General features: G+C 41.1%; 1 protein-coding gene across 16 annotated transcripts in view; it reads right to left on the bottom strand.

The window, feature by feature from the left end:
- PTPRM (protein tyrosine phosphatase receptor type M) overlaps positions 1 to 23,316 on the bottom strand; it is an 816,519-nt gene that overhangs the window by 141,801 nt on the left and 651,402 nt on the right. For 5 of the 16 annotated variants that reach the window (XM_032293487.1, XM_032293490.1, XM_032293493.1 and 2 more), the window contains 5 exons: positions 20,384 to 20,458; positions 20,127 to 20,153; positions 19,207 to 19,230; positions 15,854 to 15,865; positions 14,937 to 15,124 (listed from right to left, as the gene is read on the bottom strand). In XM_032293487.1, the coding sequence (XP_032149378.1) occupies positions 14,937 to 15,124; positions 15,854 to 15,865; positions 19,207 to 19,230; positions 20,127 to 20,153; positions 20,384 to 20,458 (326 nt within the window). The remainder of the gene's footprint in view (positions 1 to 14,936; positions 15,125 to 15,853; positions 15,866 to 19,206; positions 19,231 to 20,126; positions 20,154 to 20,383; positions 20,459 to 23,316) is intronic. The other 11 variants (XM_032293499.1, XM_032293492.1, XM_032293496.1 and 8 more) reach the window with 5 other exon arrangements.

Genomic DNA, 23,316 nt, shown 5'->3' with positions numbered 1-23,316 from the left:
ATCCAAACAAATGGAGGCATAAATCATATTAATGAATAGGAACAGCCAATATTGCCAAGAAGACAATTCTCCCAAGATTTATAAGTGCATCCCATGCAATTTCAAATAAAACTATACAGACTGTCTGAATTGTCCATCTTTCCCCTGGACAAGGTGATGTTAAAATTATGGAAACACAAAGATTTTGAGAATTAACAACATGTTTCTACAGAAGAAAGGCAAGGTAGGCCACAAAAGAGCTTACACACATTAGTAGGAGACAAATAATACTCTAGTAGATAAAGATGCAAAGGATATGAACAATTTACAAAATAAAATTTTCACATGGTCAGTAAACATATGAAGACATGTATAGCTTCAAATGGAACAAGAAGGAAATATCTTTTTCACATATAAAATTGGCAAATTTTTTTTAAAGTTTGTCATTTTACTAATGAGCTGAAGTAACCATTCTTACAGAGTGCTGACGAGAATGTGAGCTGATGCAACCTTCATGAAAACAGGCTGTCAAAACAGGAGTATGTAATGAATCTTAAACATTTTATATACTTTAAACCAGTAATTTCATCTCTTGAAATGTATCTTTAGAAAGCAATGGAGGTAAATCTAAAGAGTTATTCATGGCAGTGTTCACAGCAAAGATAAAGGAAACATTTGGGATATAATATTAAATGTAAATATAAGAAAAGAAACTATTTACATTAAGATTCTAATGCCTTAAAATACTAAACAGAAAATTATTGAAAATTGATAGTGAGTTATAGGTAATTTTTCTTTTTTTAATGCTTTATTTTGAACTTTTTAAAAAAAATTATCTTTTTCTTTTTCAAGAAAACAACAAAATTGGGCCTGGAAAGCTTTAAAAACAAATTAAGTACTCTGTACTCTTAAAACTGTTTTTCATCATCAAACAGATAAAAAAATAAAAGCAACCATTCTCCTTAGCCAGATAAATTGTGTTAATTGGATTTATAGTATATTCTTTTCATGTTTCAAGAAGTAAGCTTAAAATACACTTAGTAATCAGCCAAGTAAAATATTTTGGCCATAAAACTGGAAAGGAACTCAAATGCATAATTACCTAAAGCACATAAATACAATACATATAAAAACATATGTTGTGTATTTATAATTAACACTGAATACATTACAATTATTCTGTATCTCATATAATTTCCCTGAAGTAAACAGATAAAAGGTTTTCAATGTCTCCCTAAAGGTCAATAATAGAAGATAAAGGGAGTGAAGAAGTTTTTTAAATCTATAGCACAATAAATAATATGGGTAAATTCTAAATTTTTTTTTCTTTTTTTTGAGACAAGAGTTTCATCCTGTCACCCAGGCTGGAGTGCAGTGGTGTGATCTTGGCTCACTGCAACCTCTGCCTCCCTGGTTGAAGAGATTCTCCTGCTTCAGCCTCCCAAGTAGCTGGGATTACATGGGCTCGCCACCACGGCCGGCTAATTTTTGTATTTTTAGTAGAGACCAGTTTTGCCATATTGGCTAGGCTGGTCTCGAACTCCTGATCTTGTGATCCAGCTGCCTCAGCTTCCCAAAGTGCTGGGATTACAGGCATGAGCCACTGCGCCTGGCCAATTTTGTTATATTTCAATCATGGGCATAAAACTATTTCAGAAGACACAATAGAAGAAATTGGAAAAGTCAGCATGTTCCCTTTGTGATGTGACAGGTCAAAAATATGGCCTCTAATTCAATATTACTGTGGTCTGAATGATACATGTAGCAATAATACAAATTTACACACTGTAAAATTTGAAACATTATTAAGTGATTCAAAACATTTAGTCCATATATTTCCTTGTCATTCATGATTCTTAAGAGCTGGGTCAGTAGGGATTAGAGACATCATGGAATCATAACCACATTTCAGACGCTGTGAGAACTTGATACAAAAGTGTGTTAATACTATTACCATATCATCTCAATGCAGACTTCATAGTGTTTTGGAGACAGAGTGGGGGTTAGAAGTGAGAATGGGAACAGGCTGAAATGAGGGGAGAGATAGGAGGAAAAGATAGTAAGGGCATAGCGGGATAGAAACCACCTCATTCAGAAACTTGGAATAAAATCAGAACCAGCCACAGAGAACCACAGAGGTGCCTGGGGATCATACATGATGGCCATGTCCCCAAACAGGTCTCCAACAGCCAGTTAGTTTTGCACACTGAAAAACATTTCATCCATGAGAATACGCCCATCAAACTGGAAGTCCAGCATCTCTAAGGAGATCATACTACTGTTAATATCATAGACATTTCATGAGTAGTTGCTGTCACAACTGATAGAAGTTGCTCTATGAAAGTTCCGTGATTTCCTCAATGTCTCAGTGTTCGAGAGTTCGCAGAGGGGAACCATGACCCACATCTGCCTTCTGATTCCTAATCCGCTGTCCTTTCTATAACACAGCACTGCTCTTTGAAAAAAAAAATTGACTTTTCAACTGGTTATTTTTTGTATCATTTACCCAAAGCATAAGGTGTTATTTTGGCTCTGCCATGGGGTTAATAAGATTGTCACTGTATTTTGTATTATTCCATTGAAAGAAGGTTCATCAATTTCCAGAGAAGATTTATTAGAAAACCTTGGGCTTTCAAGCACAACTCGGGTTTACACACTTGTCTTCTCCCTCTCTTCTCCCTTCTTTCGGCTGCAGAGTTGGCTGGCAGCCACACAATGATCCGGGAGAGCAGCACATGGAATCTCCGGCTCTCAAGAGCGGTAGCTTGATTTTAGCCTAGAACTGGTCATGTCAGATGAGCCAGACTGGCGGGTACCTTCAGAATGATTTTCCTGCATTTCTCAGACAATGAGAAACTAGAGCAGGGAGGAGCAATGTTGCAGTGACCTCATGTCACAGAGCTGAGACCCTGAGTGAGATTAATGGGCAGCATCTGCTGCAGCTGAGCTGCTGAAACGCACCAGAGTTGGCACTGTTAATGGGGCCCCAGGCTGGATGGGTCCTCTGCCAAAGGACAAATCGCTGTTCAAAGCAAACACAACAGCAGAGAGGAAAACTAACATTCCTACCATGAAATCATGAGTCACATCAATAAAACACAAGGTTAATTTCCATAGGTCTGTGTCTCCATGGAGTTTCATACAAAAGTAATGTGCTTCAGTAGAAAGAACACATGCTTTACGTTGCTACAGCCTGCCTGCAACTCTAGACAGGACAGCCTGGGGCAAGTTACTTCAATTCTCACTCATTTTCTCATCTGGAAAATGGGTTTGATTGTAATGTAACAGCATTGTGGTTACAAGTATCTGTCTCTGTATGTGCTGTGTGGTGTTTTATTTTATTTTATTTATTTTTATTTTTGAGATGGGAGTCTTGCTCTGTCATCAGACTGGAGTGCAGTGGCACGATCTTGGATCTCGGTTCACTGCAGCCTCTGCCTCCCCTTGTTCAAGCAATTCCCTAGCCTCAGCCTCCCAAGTAACTGGGACTACAGGCATGTGCCACCATGCCCGGCTAATTTTTTGTATTTGAGTAGAGATGGGGTTTCGCCATGTTGGCCAGGAAGGTCTTGATCTGACCTAGTGATCTGCCAGCCTTGGCCTCCCAAAGTGCTGGGATTACAGGTGTGAGCCACCGTATCCGGCCTGTTGTGTGTTCTTTGCACACTGCTGATATAGTCGGTGTTAGACAAGGGCAGGTACCATCAACATCATCAAAGTTCTAGCAGCCAAGCAAGACTTATGGAAAGTCCAACCCTCAAAGCCTCACTTTCCTCTGAAATACCTTTATGAGCTATGAATCTGTCTATGATGATACAGAGTTTCTTTCTTGGAATAGTTATATAATGAAATGCATTGGAGTCTCACCTAAATAATTCTACATTGCTTCTATTAGGAGTTGGCAAGAGATAGGGAAAGCCAAAGTGCTTTTCCTCCTCTCACACATTCTGCCCAGCACAGAACACTGCTGTGATCAGATGTGTGGGACTTTTCCACACCAAGCAACTCTCCAGTGGACACCAACTGCGTGTCCTCTCATTCACTTCCATTGTGACACTTTTACCTGGAGTCAGATCCTACAGGCTGAGGGCTCAGTCCCACAAGATGGCCCCCTGCTTCAGATGCCATTCCCCAGTTGTAGGTTGTCTCCTATACTATAAATCAGGGTTCCCACAACACCCTCCTTTGGTTTCATGAATTCTCTAGCACAGCTCACAGAACTCAGGGAACACACATTTTATTATAAAGGATACAGGCAAGCAACCAGATGAAGAGGTGTGTAGGACTGGATGCGGGGCCAGGACACCAAGCTTCCATGCCCTCCATGGATGCGCCAGCACCCAGCACCTCCATATACGTATTCAGCAGCCCAGAAGCTCATCACAGCTTGTTGTTCAAGAGCTTTTAGGGAGTGTAATCTCTAGCTGTCTCTACCCCCCTTTGCTGGAGGTGGGTGTGTGGGGCTGAAAAATGTTCCAACCCTCTAATCATTAGGTTTTTCTGGAGACCTGCCCCATCCTGAGGCTAGCTAAGGGCTCCCCTCTAAGTCATCATTAGCATAAAGTTAGGTGTTAGTAGAAGATGTTCTTATCACTCATAAAATCCCAAGGGTTTTAAGAGCTCAGTGCCAGGAACCAGGGACAAAGACCAAATATATTTCATTTCTGCCACATGGTCAAATAAGAAGTGTAGAGCAAACATGTATTAAAAATGTCTATCCTCTGCTGGGAGTGGTGGCTCACGCCTGTAATCCCAGCATTTTGGGAGGCCTAGGTGAGTGGATCACTTGAGGCCTGGAGTTTGAGACCAGCCTGGCCAACATGGTGAAACACCATCTCTACTAAAAATACAAAAATTAGCCGGGTGTGGTGGTGCATGCCTACAGTCCCAGCTACTCAGGAGGCTGAGGCAGAAGCATCTCTTGAATCTGGCAGATGGAGGTTGCAGTGAGCCCAGATTGCACCTCTGTACTCCAGCCTGGGCGACAGAATGAGACCCTGTCTTAGAAACAATTTTAAAAAGGCTATACTCACACTTTTAAACATAGGTTGGCTTTCAATAAGTAAAATGACCACATGGAACATATCTGTGCTTCCCATTTTTAGGTGATCAGTACTGATCAGGTTCAAGTTGGCCAGTACAGTGTTTTTGACTGGATACCGCTAGCCCAGTTGATCAAATATGACTTTTATAACATCCTAAGCTTGTATTTTTTAATAGTTCTATCCATCTCTATCATTTCCCCATGTACAGGTGTATGTGTTTAAATACACAGAAATCAATTCATCAAATATGAATTACAAAGTGTAACTACATAGGTATCAGTTCAACACATATACAGCACTGTTGGTCAAATATGTACTGAATAAATCAATTAATATATTGCCTACTATACTATCAGTTAATCTACTGCCTGCTGCATTACTCAAACACAGAGCTGTGAGACTGTGGGGGGAATGGTTGTTTCTGATTGGGATCAGGGACAGCTTGGGGGCGGTTACATCTGAGCCGTGTCTGAAGGGATTTGATAAGTGAAGGAGGAGCGGAAGCCATGCCAGGCAGTGGCCACAAACTGCAGCATGGCCCGGAGCCCTGGAGGCCTGGAGGGTGGTGAGGTGGTGAGTGCATCCGCAGAACCAGAGCACAGCTTGCATGGTGGGAAGCAGCTGCACTACAATGAAAGCCTGAAATACAGGGTGAGGTCGTGACACAGAGGGCTGAACATGCTATGCTGAGGCTCTTATATTTGGAAAGAATCAGTAGCATAATTTTGAGCATCAGTTAAACATGATAATATCTATGTCTTACAAAGAAAACTGGTTGCAGAGTCCAGGACAGATTTGAAGGGGAGAGGCTAGGTAGCGAGGTAAGTCAGGGCACTCTTCCAATGGCACAGACAAGTGATCAGGGCAGGCCTTAGGGGAGAGAAAAGAGGGATCCACTGAAAATGGGGAGGCGAGAGAGCAAGTGGAACTTGAGCCTGCTGGTGTAGAGCTGAGGGAGCGGCAGGGGCGATGGCAACCGTGAAAAATCTAGCTTGACCATGTTAGTGGGTGGTGACAGCATCAAACTAATCAAAAGCAGGACTGATACCAGACACACATAAGGTCTGCAGATGCTGGCACACAGGCGCATTTACTATCCCTTCTGGGCCAGGTCCTCTGAGAAGGCACTTGTGGCTAATGGCATCTGACACTAAAAGCATGTTAACAAGTGGGAAAACTGCTTAACTTCTCTCAGGTTAGATAAAGAAAATTCTAATAAGCAGCTTCAAAACGGAAACCAGACAGTTGCCTAGAGTGCTTCACACAAATTGGAAAATGTTGACTGCCATGAGTTATCATCAGAAGCAGCACAGACAGTTGTAGGAAATAATTTTCAATCTAATTTTCTGAAGTTTGAGGTTGTACATGATGTCATCAGAGGCAAGGGCAAAAGAAAACTGTATAAAAATTAGCTAATGTGAAAGAGGTCACAAAAGCAGGCAGACTGAGTAGAGCAGGCAACACATAAAACACACTTTTTTGTTGGCACATTAGAAAAGAAATAAACCAAACTTCATCTCAAAACCAACTCTCTGTATTGCATTATTAAAAAGTATGCAGAAACAAAAAATATGCAGAAACTTTCACCCACTAAGAAAGTACCCATCAAAATACACACCTTACTTGCCCAAATAGCTTGAAACCATCTCAAAATTTCAGAGAGAAGTGTTACCATTTTCTTATGGACCTGGCTCACCAGCACCACAATAATTAAAGGAAAAAATCACTTGGCTGCTGCAGCCATGGGAGGCACAGCTGTGGTGATTCTTAACGCATTTACAGTGCCTGCCGGTGCCTCCCCACCCCCAGCTCCCCATCCTTAGCCTTCAATCTTTTGTTTTGTTTGTTTTGTATCCTGTGGGACAGAAAATAACCTGCACTGATCATGCCAATTGATTGACTCAGCTGGTGCCTCGGAATTTGAAGGGGGAACTGAAAAGCACATCTGAAAAGTGTGTGGGCTGGAGGCGAGGGAAGGGACGCCTCCCTCTCTGGACTGCACACGGAATCTGTGAACCAGCTGTGCACAGGCAATGTTCTGTCAGCTGAGTAACACAAAGTACCTTTGATTCCACCTGCCCCTGCTTCTTTGTGCGAAATCCAGCAAAGGGGCTGCTGTGCACCATTCTGAAAACTCTTCGACAAGTGTGTGCAATTCTACCTCTGCCGACCAACTCCAAACAAGGCAGACACCAGTGCCCAGGGTACCCTCCTCCCACACACTGCTGCTGGGCTGGTCTCAAAATTCCAGGGCCTGTCCTCCCCAGCTCAAGGCCTTTCCCATGGAAGGGCATCTGAAGGCAGGGAATCAGAACTGAGATCCTTGCGGAGAGCAGGTGGCTTTCTGGGAGTGTTTTTTATAGGATATGCTGGTGCTATGGTTTGGATATGGTTTTTGTTTGTCCCCACCAAAACTCATGCTGAAATCCAGTCCCTGGTGTGGTAGTGTTGGGAAGTGGGGCCTACTGGGAGGTGTCTGGATCATGGGAGTATATCCCTCATGAATGGGCTGGTGCCATCCTCACGGTCATGAGTGAGTCATGCTCTGGAAAAAGGGGCTTAGATACCACAAGAACAGGTTGTTACAGAGCAATTCCAGGCAAGGTGGTTCATGCCTGTAGCTCCAGTACTTTAGGAGGCTGAGGTGGAAGGATTACTTGAGACTAGGAGTTCAAGACCAGCCTCAGCAACATATTGAGACCCTGTTTCTACAAAAAATAAAAAAGTTAGCTGGGCTTGGTGGGGCGTGCCTGTAGTTCCAGCTACTCAGAATTCTGAGTGGGAGGATTTCTTGAGCTGAGGAGGTCAAGGTTGTAGTGAGCTATGATCATACCACTACACTCCAGCCTGGGCAACAGAGTGAGACTCTGTCTCTTGAAAAAAAAATTCTCCTCCTGTTTGGGCCTCTTTCACTGCACGTGTCCTCTTCTCTTTTGACTTAGCACATGGCCCTCAGCAGAAGGCAGTGCCATGCTTGTCTACTTCCCAGCTTGCAGGACCTTTTTTCTTTACAAATGACCTAGACTCAGGTATTCTGTTGTAGCAACATGAAATGCACAAGAACAGCTGGCTTCACTGAGGAGGCAAGTAAATAACAGTGAGATTTTGGGCCAGGCATGGTGGCTCATGTCTGTAATCCCAACACTTTAGGAGACCGAAATGGGTGGATCACCTGAGTTCAGAGTTCTAGACCAGCCTGGCCAACATGGTGAAATCCCATCGCTACTAAAAATAAAACATTAGCTGGGTGTGACGGCATGTGCCTGTAGCTGCAGCTACTTGGGAGGCTGAGTTGGGAAAATCACTTGAACCCGGGAGGCAGAGGTTGCAGTGAGCTGAGATGGTACCGCTGCACTTCAGCCCGGGCCACAGAGCAAGACTCAGTCTCAAAAAAAAAAAAAAAAAAAAAGCAAGATTTTAGAGGACAGGTGAGGCATTTTGATGATAAAATATAGACAAAGGCAGAAAATAAAACATTGAGCTTGCATTTAACAAAATTAACTGTTTTTACTTAGGAAATGGGAGAAGGATTGAGGGGGGATATACAACTTATATGTTTCAAAGAGACCTAAAGGGAGCTACAAGGACATGATTGTTTAAAGAAAATGTAGGTTCCCCAGAAAACTTCATAGGCTGTACCTAATCCTGAAGATTCTGGCATAATGTCTTCAATTCCCCAGTTTAAACTGACCTAAAAAAACAATCTTCATGTTCGTTTATAAAATTAATCACCAGGGTTTGTGCCTCAGAAAGAGGCGTAATATAAGAAAAGCAGGTGGGAGTGAGCGCAGTGGCTCACGCCTATAATCCTAGCATTTTGGGAGGCTGAGGCAGGCAGATCACCTGAGGTCAGGAGTTTGAGACCAGCTTGGCCAACATGGTGAAAATCCGTCTCTATTAAAAATACAAAAATCGATTGGGCATGGTCATGTGCACCTGTAGCCCCAGCTTTCAGGAGGCTGACGCTTGAGAATCACTTTAATCCAGAGCTGGGGGTTACAGTGAGCTGGGACTGTGCAACTGCACTCCAGCGGGGGTGACAGAGCAAGACACTGCCTCAAAAAAAAAAAAAAAAAAAAAAAAGAAGTAGGTGGGATAAAGATAATGCTTTTCAAATATATTTATCTATTTAGATATACACATGTACACACACACAGTTTTTTTGTTTTTTGTTTTTTTTGAAGAATAGGATGCAAAGAGTTACTTCAGCCTCTGATAAGTTTCAGCTCTAGTAACTGGAAATAAATGTTTGTGCCCCAGAGTGACACTATTAGCTAATAAAACAGTACCATCTGTGTTTCTCAGAGCATCCTCTCTTGAAGTAGTGTTCAATTGGCATCCTTTTTTATCTTAATTTTACAGTTATAGCAAAACATATTCTTTCAGGATAACTTGGTTGTTTTCTGACTTAAGGTTGTCTTTCTGCTTGAACTCATTTTGACTTAGAATCAGTTCAAAAACTGAGGCATAAACAATGTCCTTTGGGGACTACAGTGGGGGAGGAACTCACTCCCCACTTGCACAGGGTCAGCACCACGTTGGGCCTGACATGATATGAAGCCACTTACAAGGGGCACAGCACACCCTTGTCTAGGGCTGGGTGTCAGGGTTCAGGGCAGAGCTGCAGCGTTATGGCAAATCTCCTGGTTCAATACCAGCTGAGAAAGGCCCAAAAGTCTGCATGGGGCAGGGTGGCTGAGTCTGACCCATCTGTCCTGGAGTAAAGCGCTCTCTCTTCTACTTTTCTGGGAAGCCCATAGGAATCCCCCAGGGGCTTAGCACAGCCTGCCCTTTGCTTGTCAGAGGAACGAGGCAGCTTTTCTCCGACAGCAACATAAACAAACTTGCCCTTTGCACTCCGTCTTTCTCCAGAGGTCTCTGCACCACTCTCTGTTGACAACATGCCATTTTCTGTTCAATTCAGCATGTTTACTTCTTTATTGTGATTCATGTCTGAGTTTCTTTTGAATCAAATTATTTCATCTCCCCGGTGAGAGGTGCCATATGACTATCTTGTTAGAACAAAATCAAATAAAAAAGTCTGCACTGAGCTCTGCTCCATCTCATTCCCACCGCATGATATACTCTTGTTTGGACACACTTCTATCGGCTACTTGATCAGTAATGAATCCTTCTGGTGTTTAGGCCAATTTTGAGACACTGCTGTCTTGAAAACGATAAAGAAGAATTGGTTGAAACCTGCTCAACAGAGAGAACATCACTACTTCAAAAATATTATACAACGTGGATGACTGGCTTTCCCTGATATATACAGACTGAAGAAGACCAGAAAGACTGATGGGATGATTACACAGACTCACAGGAACAAACAGTCATACTTTAGATTTTATCCCCAAAGATACTTCAGTACTGAAGTAATTCACTGCCTCAACAATTGTTGAAGCCAAGCATTTATCAGCAGTTAGAATAGAAATAGAACAATAGAACTTTTAAAATATACTTTCCCTCTCTCATTTACTTTTTTGGAGTATTACCTTTTAAGCAACTGCCTGTGTATCTCATACAAATAATATTTTTATATTGAGCTGTTCAAACTAAAAAGCTCTCCATCCAAGTACGGGAATGAGACTCAGGCTATCTGAGTCTTTCTCCCCACGCCCCCAGCCCTTTTGTTTTTGAGACAGAGTCTTATTCTGTCACCCAGGCTGGAGTGAAATGGTGCAATATCGGCTCACTGCAACCTCCATTTCCTGGGTTCAAGCCATTCTCCTGCCTCAGTCTGCTAGGTAGCTGGGACTACAGGCAAGCACCACCACACCTGGCTGATTTTTTTGTATTTTTAGTAGAGATGGGGTTTCACCATGATGGCCAGGCTGGTCTCAAACTCCTGATCTCAAGTAATCTGCCTGCCTTGGCCTCCCAAATTGCTGGGATTATAGATGTGAGCCGCCACACCCGGATGTCTTTCTTCCGTTTTAAGGCCTCCATAATGATGTCCAAACCTCTCAGTGTGACACATGAGGTGCTTTTGGTGACTGGAGCCCTGACCACCCTTATCCTGCAGCCCAGTCCATCCTGGGACTCAGGTATATAGAACTCCTGCCATTTCCCCAGAGAACTCCAGTCTCCTGCTTTTGCATCTACCTGGACAGGCTGTCCTCTTTCACCTTCTCCAACTCAACTCCCACTCATCTTCAAGGAGAGAAGTCATCCTTGCTCTTGGCTGGCTCAGGTGACCCCACTGACCTTCAGAGAACCCCTGTGCATCTCTCTTTAAGAGTGTGGGGTTTGACTGGACAAACTGCAGTCATTACCTGGCTGCTTTCTCCTGCCCTGTCAGCTTTCCCGTCAGGGACAAGGAGAAGCAGTTCTCCTCTGTACCCCTGGTGCCACATGCCGTGTATGATTGGTAAAATTAAACTCTTTCCCAAATCCTACTTTGCCAAAGACACCAACGTAATCAATATTTTTAGGAGGATTATGCCATCTAGAGTCACAGTATTCCTTAGGACTCTCCAACTTAGATATGGAAATACTAACATAGCAATAAAACATGACAACATATATTTTTTAAAATTTATTTTCTCAGTTCTTTAACTCTTAACCCACAGAATCAAATCTACCTATTTATTTGTAAGTTACTCGTAAATGGGAATTTTTGATGATATGTGGTGCATGGTAAGAAAATTATCTAGCCCTGTAGATGAAGCAAAAGTACTAACCCCTTTCCATAACATGTGGCTCACTCAGCCTCAGATTGCTATGCACCAGAGATGACAGAGCGTTACTGAAACCTCAGTATAACAAAGTTTTCCTATAAAGAACATGGTGTCAACTTCTGCTCTTGGATCTTATTATAAATTAGTTTTTTTTTTTCTTCTACTAGCTAACACTTCAAATGAACACTTACCATATGCCAGATATAATTCTAGCACCTACATTAAAATGATTTATTCCTCACAACAACCTTTTGGGTTGATACCATAATTATTCTATTTACAGATGAGGAAACTGCTGCCCAGACAGGTTAGATAACTTGCTCAAGGTCACACAGCTATGAAGCAGAGCTGAGTTTGAATACAGGCAGTCTGGTGCCAGAGCCTGTGTTCCAAACCACAACCTCTCAGTATCTGTTGGGTGGGATGGACCCACTGAGAAGCACAGAGACTCCCGTTACACCAGTTAGCACTAAACACTTGACTCTGAACATGTGTTCATGGAAAGGATGCAGACTTTACAGCATGGAAAGAGGTCTGTTTTGTTAGAGGTCTAAAAACTAAGTGAACTTCAAAAAAATAACTCTTTAAGGATTTTTCCAGATTCTCATTAGAATAACATCTCCCTGGGGTTAGAGAAAGTGGGACATATGAGTACTTGAAGTCTGGAACCTTTCACTCCACTACCAGTTCTCAGAAGCCTGGCTGTGCCTCCATCAAGACCAGGGCATGTCATTCTGTGACACAGGCTTCTTAAGGGGTGTCCCCTTCTCCCTGCAGCCCCGGCACACACACACCTGCCCACCATCACCACTCTCACTTCCCTGTCATCTGCCCCACTAGATGACAACATCAGCATCCCTCCAGGAAGGCGGCACAAAGGGCGCGGTACTCGGTGACGGGATTATTCCTAACAGAACTGCCCGTTTCATATTTCTCCCAATAGCTCCTTTCCATTTGTTCTTGATTTCATCTCTGGCGTATCTGTTTTGTTCATTATTTCCTTCCTTTCCTTCTTTTTTTTTTTTTCAAACAAATAATGGTTTTAGGGTTTAAAAGTATTCACTTTTTAGCAGTCCTCTCTGATCACAGAATAGCTAAAATGAGAAAAAGTTTTCTGAAACGTAGTTAGTGAATACACCATTTTATTTTGGGAACTAAATTAGTTGTCAGTCATAATATGCTTAAAATGAGTATATAATATTTCAGTTTATACTTATAAATCATATTTATTTGGAAGATCTGAATGGGAAATATTTTCTACATCTTTCAAATATGCATTGTCTACAGCATGTCATAGGAAGTAGATATTTTTAAATAGTCCATGAAAAACTCGGCTCAGATTATTTCATGGATTGTTATTTGAGCCTAACACTAATCTCTTTGACATTAACATCTTTAATAAACATTTGAGCAATATCTGCATTCAGCATATTGGATAGAACTTAGACATCATCCCTATTCATTAGGCTTATATTTTTCTCAATAACCTAATTTTGTCTTTCATATGATATTAAGCTTTTGGAAGTCTTAATCCTATTAATTCCTAAACTAGACTTTAAAAGTGCGGAAGGAAATATGCAAAGGCAGTCAATTCACTGAATTATACATTGAATCGCTAAAGCTAAATCTAAGAAGTTCAGGGTTGCTAAAATGCAGAACTTCAACAGAAAATATTTTCTGGACTTCAGTCAAATCCTGGGGCATGGTCTGGATGGGATTCTCTGGCTTCACAGTCTTCTGAACTGAGGTCATTGGCAATACACCAGTACACACATGTTAGCAGAGCAAAGTGTTATCTATGTCTGCTTTGGACCAAAGCCTTATTCCTAAAAGAAGTGTAGCAGTGGCTCTGCCAACAGTGGTACCATGTGTTGCTTTGACTGCTCTAATGAATCTTTGATGATCAAGTTTGGAAAAAGAGCTAAACCCAAGACAGTGCAGCATCTGGGGCATAAAATGAAGTGTTGTGAGTGTGTCTACAAGAAGAGAAAAAACAGAGTTTGAAACTCACAAGCTATCCAGGTGGTAGAAACAGATTTCAAAAATACTCTAATTCCAGATAAGATGTTTCCCAACTCTGAGCTAGTTAGATAGATATGAGATCAGAACCACATTTTAAGATTTTAAAAAAATACACATCTATATAATCCTATTTTTACTCTGAGTAAGCATGCTACTTTATCTTCATCAATGACTGCAAATTAATTTTAATAACATAAAAAAGCAATTCAACTTTCCTATTCTGCTCCCTGAGCCCCACACCACCCACTCAAGGGAGGGCATATTTCCTAGAATCAGACTTCTTCAATCAATTAATTTTCTTCAGTTCTCGAATGACCTTCTGACAGTATCAACAAACGGCATAGGCTGTGAAAGGGGTAAGCCCTATATTATATATATTCAGAGAACATCATTGTTCCCAGAAATGTCCCTGACAGCTACCACACAAGAGCCCAAGACAGTGGCATGCTCTCTGGGCTGGCTGGACAGTAATGGTTGTCACTGCCATGACAATAGCCGGTCCCTACACTGCTGTCTGATCTCTACCATGACATTGCTGACTGGTCTATAATTGCTTTAAGTGGACAGTTTCTTCCTGAGATAATGACTACAAAATCATTAGAATTTAATATTATCATTACAGGAAAAGCCAAGGAAGGTGATCAAGAATGGGGAAGGAGACATGAACTAAAACTTAATTCTGACAGAGGGAAGAAGAAAAAAAGAGGAAAAAACAGGATGGGGAGGGGAAGAGAGCCTAATAAATTTCTGTTTTCATTGTATATTTATGCAGAATAAGGTAAAAGGCAAAGTGCTCTTCCTTTTTCCATGTAACGCATGTGAACTTGGTAATAAGTTTTACTATCAGATAAAAGTGGATCCACGGATAAAATACAGTCAGTATTGATATTCCAGGGCTCTGCATCCTCAGATTCAATCAAATGCGGATTGAAAAGTATATATATAATATCCTTGGGATGCAAAACCCATGGATCTGGATGACTGGCTTTTTGTATCCTCAGGTTCCACAGGGCTCACTGTGGGACTTGGACATAGGCTGGGGTCCTGGAACCAGTCCCCCAGAATACCAAGGGACAACTGCACTTGGTCTCTTTCTGGCATCTCTCATAGGCTAGGGCTTCCTTTGGCTTTCTGATTGACTTGGGAGCACAGTACCTGGCAAGGAGTCCAAGAAGGAATGGGAAAGCCCCGGCACAGAGTTTGTGCTCACCTCGTATTCCTCCTTGAAGCCGTAGCCCTCGGCACACTTCATCTGCGTGATGTGCTGAAGGAGGTCTGCCACCCGGATGGCGGGGTGGAGCTGCCCGGTCTGGTAGGGCACGTCAGCCGGCTCCCGCTTCTTGTAAGTATGGGACTGCACCAGGCTGCTGGTATCGCTGGCCATCGTGTGGGTTTCATCTGGGAAAAGAAAGGTCAGGGAGAAAATGAGGGAGAGCCAGGGAACTAGGTCGTCATCACCGAGAATGCTAAGAAGCTGGCTCCTGGCATCCCCTCACCTAGGGCTGCAAAATTCCCTACAATGGCTCAGCAAAAAAGAAAAGTTAAATGTTTAGAAATTCAAATGGGGTTGGCAATACTGATAGGAATGCGCAGAAATCTTTGTTTTTACAAAGCAGTCCAAACGATATATTGCTTTCACAAAGCTAATTTAGAAGAGCCCTTTAGCCCTTCAGTGCTGAAGTTTGTGAAAGTTTCAACCTGAAACTTCATCAAGACCTGGTGCAAAACCAGTCTTGTATTCTTTGAAACATTAGTTCAGTAGTTCGTATGATGACATAAATAAACTCTGCACAAATGTTCTGTGAGCAAAATAAAAGTGCACAAAATGGTGTGGCTTATAAAGCTAGCAATGGAAATGTGGACTTAATACATGAAATCAAAGAAAAGTGGAAAAATAAAAGGGAACCTGGTTTGGGGGTAACGTTTTGATGAATCACTTTGCATGCTCCAGTATCGGAAAGCTTGACAAAATATTGTGGACCAGCACATCACACATGGAATGTTCTACAAAGGCAAACATGCAGGCTAGCACAGAGCAGCACCAGCTGGCTTCGTCAGAATCTACCAGTAAGACACACACTCCCACTCCCTCCACAACTCTTCCATGGGGCGAATCGGGGAACTTACCATTTATTGGCACTTTTAAGAAGATACATATCAGGAGAAAAAAGGAGGAGAAAAAGGAAACAGGGCATAAGCAATAGTATTGCGTGCATAATTACAGGTAGTTTTTATTTTATGCTTTTACTTTCCAGTTAAGTTTTCTATTCAGAGGTGGTCAGAGGGCAAAGCCTCAATTCTCCCATCACATTAGGATGGAGGTGTTGAATTTAAGTACTCAGTAACAAAAAGGAGGCTAAAATTAGTATCATAATTGCTTTTATCCCCCATGAACAAAGTAATGTCTAAATAAGTCTTATTTGTATTCAACACATTTTCTCATTTAAATTTCTTGAACAAGTCAACCAAATTGTACTACAAAATTGATGTCAAAATTTGGTCAGATAAGCCTAAAGAGGCTATACTTTAATGGAAGCCTACTAGTAAATTAGGTTAACGAACTACAGAAATGGTAGCTATTAAAAATGTCTTATGCAGGAAAATGCTATTAGATTAAGAATTCCATATTCTACAGGTTAACTCATTATAACGCTGAATCCCTTTAGCGGTTTTATGATTGAGGATGGATATTGTCGAAACACAATGCTAAAGTCACTTAAAATGAGAATATTATATAAATCATAGAAAAGATACAGTCAAGTTTTAAAAATTACCAGATTGTAATCAATAGGGAATTCAGCTACCGTTATTCATATGTTATTTATTTTTGACTGAGAAATTCAGCTCTGAAGAAAATTTAGTCCAAGGGTGCTTGATTAGCAGGGCCTGGTTTTGAAACCTCACTTCTATCTGCATCGCAAAGCACCTGGGGATGCATGGTATGAAAGGTGGTACACAAGTGTGTAGCTATGTTGCTGTTGCTGAAATGGCACCTGGATCACTACAACGTGGCTAAAGACACAAAGACAAAATAAAAAAGGGTGGTACGTTGATTTTATGATTTTTGTTTCATTTGGATTTGCTTTGAAATTTAGCAATTCATATGTTCCCATTTTAACAGTCACAAATAAACCTGGAAATTTTCACATCAGATTTGCTTGCTGGCAACTGCCAACCTTTATAAACTGGGATACAGGAACCCTGCTGAAGTACTGAATCCCATGAGCTTTGAGTTACTCCAGCAGGAAGTTCCGTTCTTTATACTAAAATAAATGGAACATTAATTAGTTTCCCCTCTGTGCCTCTCTCGTTCTCTCAGTTTTGTACCTTATGGGATGAACATAATTAACATGCCCTCCATGGTGGGCTGACCTTCTAAACTTCCCGTAAATGATTTGGGTCTTTCACGTGGTTGCTATACCAGCAACCTAGCAATGCTCTGATCCCAGGGCTAGGTATTCTTGGAAGTTTTAAATCCACAGAGCTACAATCACTATCACTGTTTTATGTAATCATCCTGTGCTGCGTTATGCCAGCTTGGCCTCATTACTAGTGTGGAACATGTCTTCAAGCATTTAAACACTACCAAGTCCATCAAAGAGGAGCCTTATTATCTAGTAGATGCATATGGAAGAGGGAATAGAGGGTTTCTTGTGTGCTATTATAAAATTGGGTCACTTATACTACTAGACATTCTTAATTTTGCTAAAATTACTGATTAATTAGTTCTCTCTAACTTAAAAAGGAATTATTACTGATAAAATACATTATTTGTCATTAATTTCCTTTGTGTGTTTAAAAATTACCCATCAACAATTTTTTTCCTTTTTTTTTTTCAGAGACAGGATCTTGCTCTATCACCCAGGCTGGAGGGCAGTGGCGCTATGATAGCTCACTGTAGCCCCGCCTCTTGAGTAGCTGGGACTACAGGTGTATTACGTCATGACCAGCTAATTTATTATTATTTTTGAAGAGATGGGGGTCTCCCTAGTTCCCGAGGCTGGTCTTGAACTCCTGCCTTCCAGTGATCCTCAAGCAATCCTGGCCTCAAGCCTTGGCCTCCCAAAGTGCTGGGATTACATGTTTGCACCACAGTGCCTGGCCTCAACATTTTTTTAAGTTAAAAATAATGCAGAAGAGCACATTAGAAATAAATCTTCTCACTAATAGTTCTGATGGTTTTCTAAGGACTGAAAATTAATTCTACCTATATTCTTTATGCATTATCTTGAATTTTTAACAAACTAGCTGAAAAACCTTAAGTTGAAATAGACGTAGTATTTTTGAGGTAGGGTAGGTTCTATCTGTCTGTCTATCTACCTATCATCTATCTATCTATCCATCCATCCAACCATTTAATCATCTATATTTTTGCAAGCAAATGAAGTAAAGATGTACTCCAGCTCTACACATTAGGGCTGGGCACCTTAGCATGAGGGAGGTGAAGCTAAAAGTGCTAGGGAATTTAATTGTGTTGAGCTCGGATTCACAGCAAAACATTTCTTCTTGTCTTTGTGTAAATTGTAACTGATACTATCCCCCAAAACGCCAGAGTAGATATATATCTTATATTCCTATTTGGTTTCAAGTGATAACCTCACCAATCCTTATTACTCAATACATAGCTTCACGTTTGCACCAAGTAACGTGTAAGGAATGCAGTTCCCAAGTACTGCCATTTGTCACGCTGGTACCTATATAAGCTATACATGATAACACTTATTGGCCTATCTGGCTTATTTTTCACAAGGTACATCAGTATTGCTACTTGAATTATCTGTCCAAGTGATTCCCTCTCAGTAAAGAAACCTAATCAACTTTAAAAGATGTCATTAATGTTCATAATAACAAAGCATCGACTTTAAAGAATATTTGTTTAATAAGCTTATCTTAATCCTGCTGTGAAATCTGAACATTTTCTTCCTTCTGACAATGCACGTCTTAGCCCTCCCCACTCACAGCTCCCCCAAGGTCAGAACATCTACTACAGGAACCTCAGAATGAATGCCATAGCACACAAAGAAATCGCAAATCTTCGCTTATCAAAAGATTCTGCAAATGTCATTTGCATGTAGATTACATTGTTCTGGTGCCTAAGATTAGCCTGTGCCCCTCACTTATGAAAAGAATAAAAATGCAGTTTTCTTTCCCTTTCAGTTGGTATTAAAAGTGGGAGGAGGGTTTAGTGGGCTTTGTTATCCATTAGAATGATGCAAAATTTAAAAACTCTGTTTTTATATCTATTCTTAAACTTCTCTCTTAATTCATTTATTGCTTAGGCAACAAACTTGCTTAAGCCCAGAGAACACCATTAGGAAAATAAAAATTACCTTCTATACAAAAATCGTAACAACTTAGAGAAAGAGAAGCAGAGGGGAAAAAAATTATGTTGCAAAGATATAAACCCTTGTCAAGTGAATTAGGAAGGAGAAGTCGAACAACTGAGGATGGAACTCTTGCTACAATGAATTGTTATATACCTTGAAGTCGTTTTTGTTGTGCTCCTTTTCGGAAAGGTTAGTAGTAGAAAGAGAACACAGCCGTGATACACTCGGGTTATTTATGCGTCTCAAATGCAACAGCAGGTCATGCTTGTTTGCTTATCACAGCCAGGTAATGCCATTTTTCTCCTCACCCTTCTTACATGGGACAAACGGGATTTTTTTCTGTAACCCCCTGCTGGGAATATTTCATACTTTAAATGCATTCTGCCCCACTGGGCTAACATCTTAGTTCATTTCTAGTGACATCTGACACATAATAAACCATATGATTATAAGTGCCATCTTGTCATTTTGCTGTTCAGATCATCAGCTCCTTTGAAATTCTACTGTGTGACAGACACTTTGGAATGCTGGGGCGGGCCGGTGCCCTGAGCGGCACTGAGGATGGGTAGGGGGCCAAAACTCCGTTGTGATCATTTTTCTGCATAACATTTGGGATAATTAGAAAAATACTATTTTTAAAATTGAAGTTTTTAGTGCTTAGCAATAAGCGAAAATAATAAGAAGCTATTTTCACTTTTATGACCATCACACAAGACAGAATTCGGCTCTTGGAAAATACACAGCTGAGTGATGACACCTTGTTTTTTTTCCCTGGGATCAGACCTAACTTTAAATTCTGAACACAGAAAGGGAGAATACTGGAGCTGGGATTGTTCATTTGAATCTGTTGGTATCATTCCCAAGATACATGCAGCAAACCCCTCTTATTAATAATGACTGTTTAGAGAAATTCTTTTCTTACTTTCACCCCATGCCCCAGGCCACCCACCTCCCCCATGTCGTGCTTATAATCACTGCATTATACAGAATTAAAACTCCAATCTCCTATAGAGTGGCCACTGACTTTCTAAATTACTCCTGCAACAAACTGTGGTAAAGGGAAATGTTCTCACCTAAAATTGCAGTTGGCACAAATGGGTCTGTCATACACCGTAAGCAGGTCAATGCAGGGAAAGTAAAAAGAGAAAGAACAGTAAATGATTGATGAACAGCCCGCCCTATTTTCCGCATAGAAAGCTGTAGAAAAGCACTGGGTTACAACAGCGCAAACACAGTAAGCCCTTCAAGCACCACAGATAGCAGGGACAGGGCGGACTGATTCTGACTGCCGAGGAGAGAGCACAGAGGAGACAACGGAAAAATCTGTTACCTGGGTAATAGGAATTAGGCACCGACGTGCTCAGTGTATTTGTTTTCATTGTAAAGGATGATGGTGAGGACACAGCTGTAAATAAAAGAGAGGCTGGTCAGGGGCAGCAGACAGGTCATACACTCTGAACACAAAATGCTCTGAGACCACCCACAGCAACTCCATGCTACCCACAGTGACTCTGGGACTCAGTGATGTCTACATGGGAAATATCATCATTCCCAGTTGTTTCTGAGTAGTTATTGGTCTTCTAGAGGTCAAGCAACCTTTTGTCACTTAAAGACTTTTCTTACCCCACAAATAAAGAGAAAACCCACAACCATGGCCTCCATTTTGGATAGGGAAATTCATCAGACTTCTACTTTGACTTCTGGCCTTTGCTTATAGAGGCTCTCAGGCCAAGCTGAATTTTACAAGTAAAAGTAGAAGAATGTGTCTACACATGGCTTTTGGAGAATATTCCCAATGTCAACGTTCCTGTAGTTTGCTAAATCCTCTCCTTCCTCATATTTGGATATGCAGAGAACATTCTACAGTGCTTTATGAAAAATAAAGGTGGTGCTCCATGCATGTTCATTAGTCTTTTAAATCCTTACAAAAATGCTTTTCTTTAAAATATTCCTCTGAAATACTCAAGACTGAATTAGAACCTTCTCTTCCTCCCTTTTATCAAGCAGGAAAGTCAATCCCATCCAATTCATCTGATTTCATTAAAAATGAGGATTTCCTATTTTTAAGAGACATTTTAAAACTATCTTCATGGATGACAGTGCCTTGATGGAATAAATTTTTTTAAAGTAAAAAAATCCTCTTCAAATGTATTAATTGATTAGTGTTTTTAAAACAGTTTAATTTCATTAAAGTATAAAGACTTGAAAGTTGCTCAAGGTGGTTAAACTTAAGTCTAAATGGTAATGCCTCTGATGTAGTCACATGATCTGTTTGATGCTGAGTTCCTGATCAGGAGACTAATACACAATTATACCATTATCTTTATGGGAAGTATGACCAAGTCCCTGTGCATACTGGGTAATTATTCTGATGACATATTAATATATTTTAATTCTCCAGGAGCAGTCCCTTTAGAACAGTGCCTTTACCTGTGTTAGTATTTTTAAATGTAGCATCAGTACGTGACAGAACAAGGGTCAGAACTCAGGCTGCCTGTCATTTTACAGGTATTTTTATAAAATAGAAAAGTATCATACTTATAATGCATGTTTATGGTAAGCTGCCTAGAGAAAGAGCACAATGGATGAAAATAAGAATGAAAAAAATGAGTACCAATAAAATATGCCAGGGTCAGTGAGAATAAAGCCTTTTTATTACCTGCAGATATTTTTATGTGGTTGGCAGGATGTTCACGGCAGATATAAAATAACTGTGTTTATTTTCACCTTCCTGTTAAAATATTTTATAAATTCTTTGGTCTTTGAGCATAAAAATTAAACCCATTCCCACTACCCATATCTATTCTCCCCCTTTTACAGCATATGAAAGCAGACAGTGCAACTCATACTTGCTTTGCTGGAGAGATTAATCCCCACTCTCATAACTGTGGTCATGCTTATTTTTAAATTCTCCAATTTCACTTTTCCCTTTGTCTAAAAACTGCTCACCTCGCAGCTTCCAGCACTTTCTCTCAACCCGGAAAGATCTCATGCATACCCACACTTGTCATAGGTGTGGTGCTGGCAGCCTTGTGGTCTAAGGAACATCTTTCCTGAAGCTTTCCTCCCGAGGAACTGCTGTCTTATTTCAAAGGCATCAAGAGATTATTAGGGTATCTACCTTTAGGGTCACTCCCAACAGATGAGATCTGATGAGAACTCATTGTTCAAGTGGGAGGAAAATGAAAGTCTACTGTTGTGTTCATTCTGTTGGTTTTATTGAAGGGAGGCAAAAAATAATGTCTACTGGCTGATAAGCTGTGGAAGGTCTGTTGACTTCTGCAGCAGTCCTTTGTGCACGAACATTTTTGGATTTCCACGGACACATTTACTTTCAAAAAAGTAACTACCTAATTAAACTTCCTGTCCAGAAGGGGATATTCTCTGTTGTTCAAACTTCAAACACCTAGAACTACTAAAGAAGCTTCCTGCTTTTGGGGTGAGTGATTACAAGTAACCTGACTTTTGAGGAATTTCATCATGAAATACAAGATTTGGAACATTAATGGGAACATTAAAACTGGAGAATTAGAACTATCTGTGTGGTCCCTTTCAAGGAATACCTGCTATTACAAAAGTTCTAATCCTGTGTGTGATCAAAAGGGCTTCTCCAATTCCAGCCCACAACAAATGCATCATAGGTTGCTTTCTTATGGCTGAATAAATTATATATATGTATTTTTAAATGAAAAGCATAGTATCTGCTACCAAAAAAAAAAAAAAAGCAGAGAGGACTGGGCGCAGTGGCTCACACCTGTAATGCCAGCACTTTGGGAGGCTGAAGTGGGCGGATCACCTGAGGTGAGGAGTTCAAGACCAGCCTGGCCAACTGGGAGAAACCCTGTCTCTACTAAAAAAAAATCCAAAATTGGGCGTGGTGGCACATGCCTGCAATCCCAGCTACTTGGGAGGCAGGGGGAGGACAATCACTTGAACCCGGGAAGCAGAGGTTGCAGTGAGCTGAGGTTGCACCATTGCACTCCAACCTGGGCAACAAGAGCGAAACTCCGTTTCAAAAAAAAAAAAAAAAAAAAAGCAGAATGCTACAAAAAAATGGAAAGGAGCTTGGGTACATTGAGACCCCACAGCTTCTATTGCCTGAACTGAAAATGACTGGAAAGGGTAAAGAAAGAAGGCCAAGAATGAAAGCAACAGTGCTGCCCCGGCCACTGGTGCCAAAGCAGCACCTGTGCATGCTCCGCTGGGCCACGTGTGCATGTAGCACACACGGATGTAGGAGGATAAACTGGGACAACTGCAGCC

Source organism: Sapajus apella, unplaced genomic scaffold, assembly GCF_009761245.1.
Source record: "Sapajus apella isolate SASKATOON/1434 unplaced genomic scaffold, GSC_monkey_1.0 scaffold29, whole genome shotgun sequence".
Lineage (NCBI taxonomy): Eukaryota > Metazoa > Chordata > Mammalia > Primates > Cebidae > Sapajus > Sapajus apella.
Note: the sequence above shows the minus strand (reverse complement) of the source record. Positions and strands in the feature narration are given on the sequence as shown.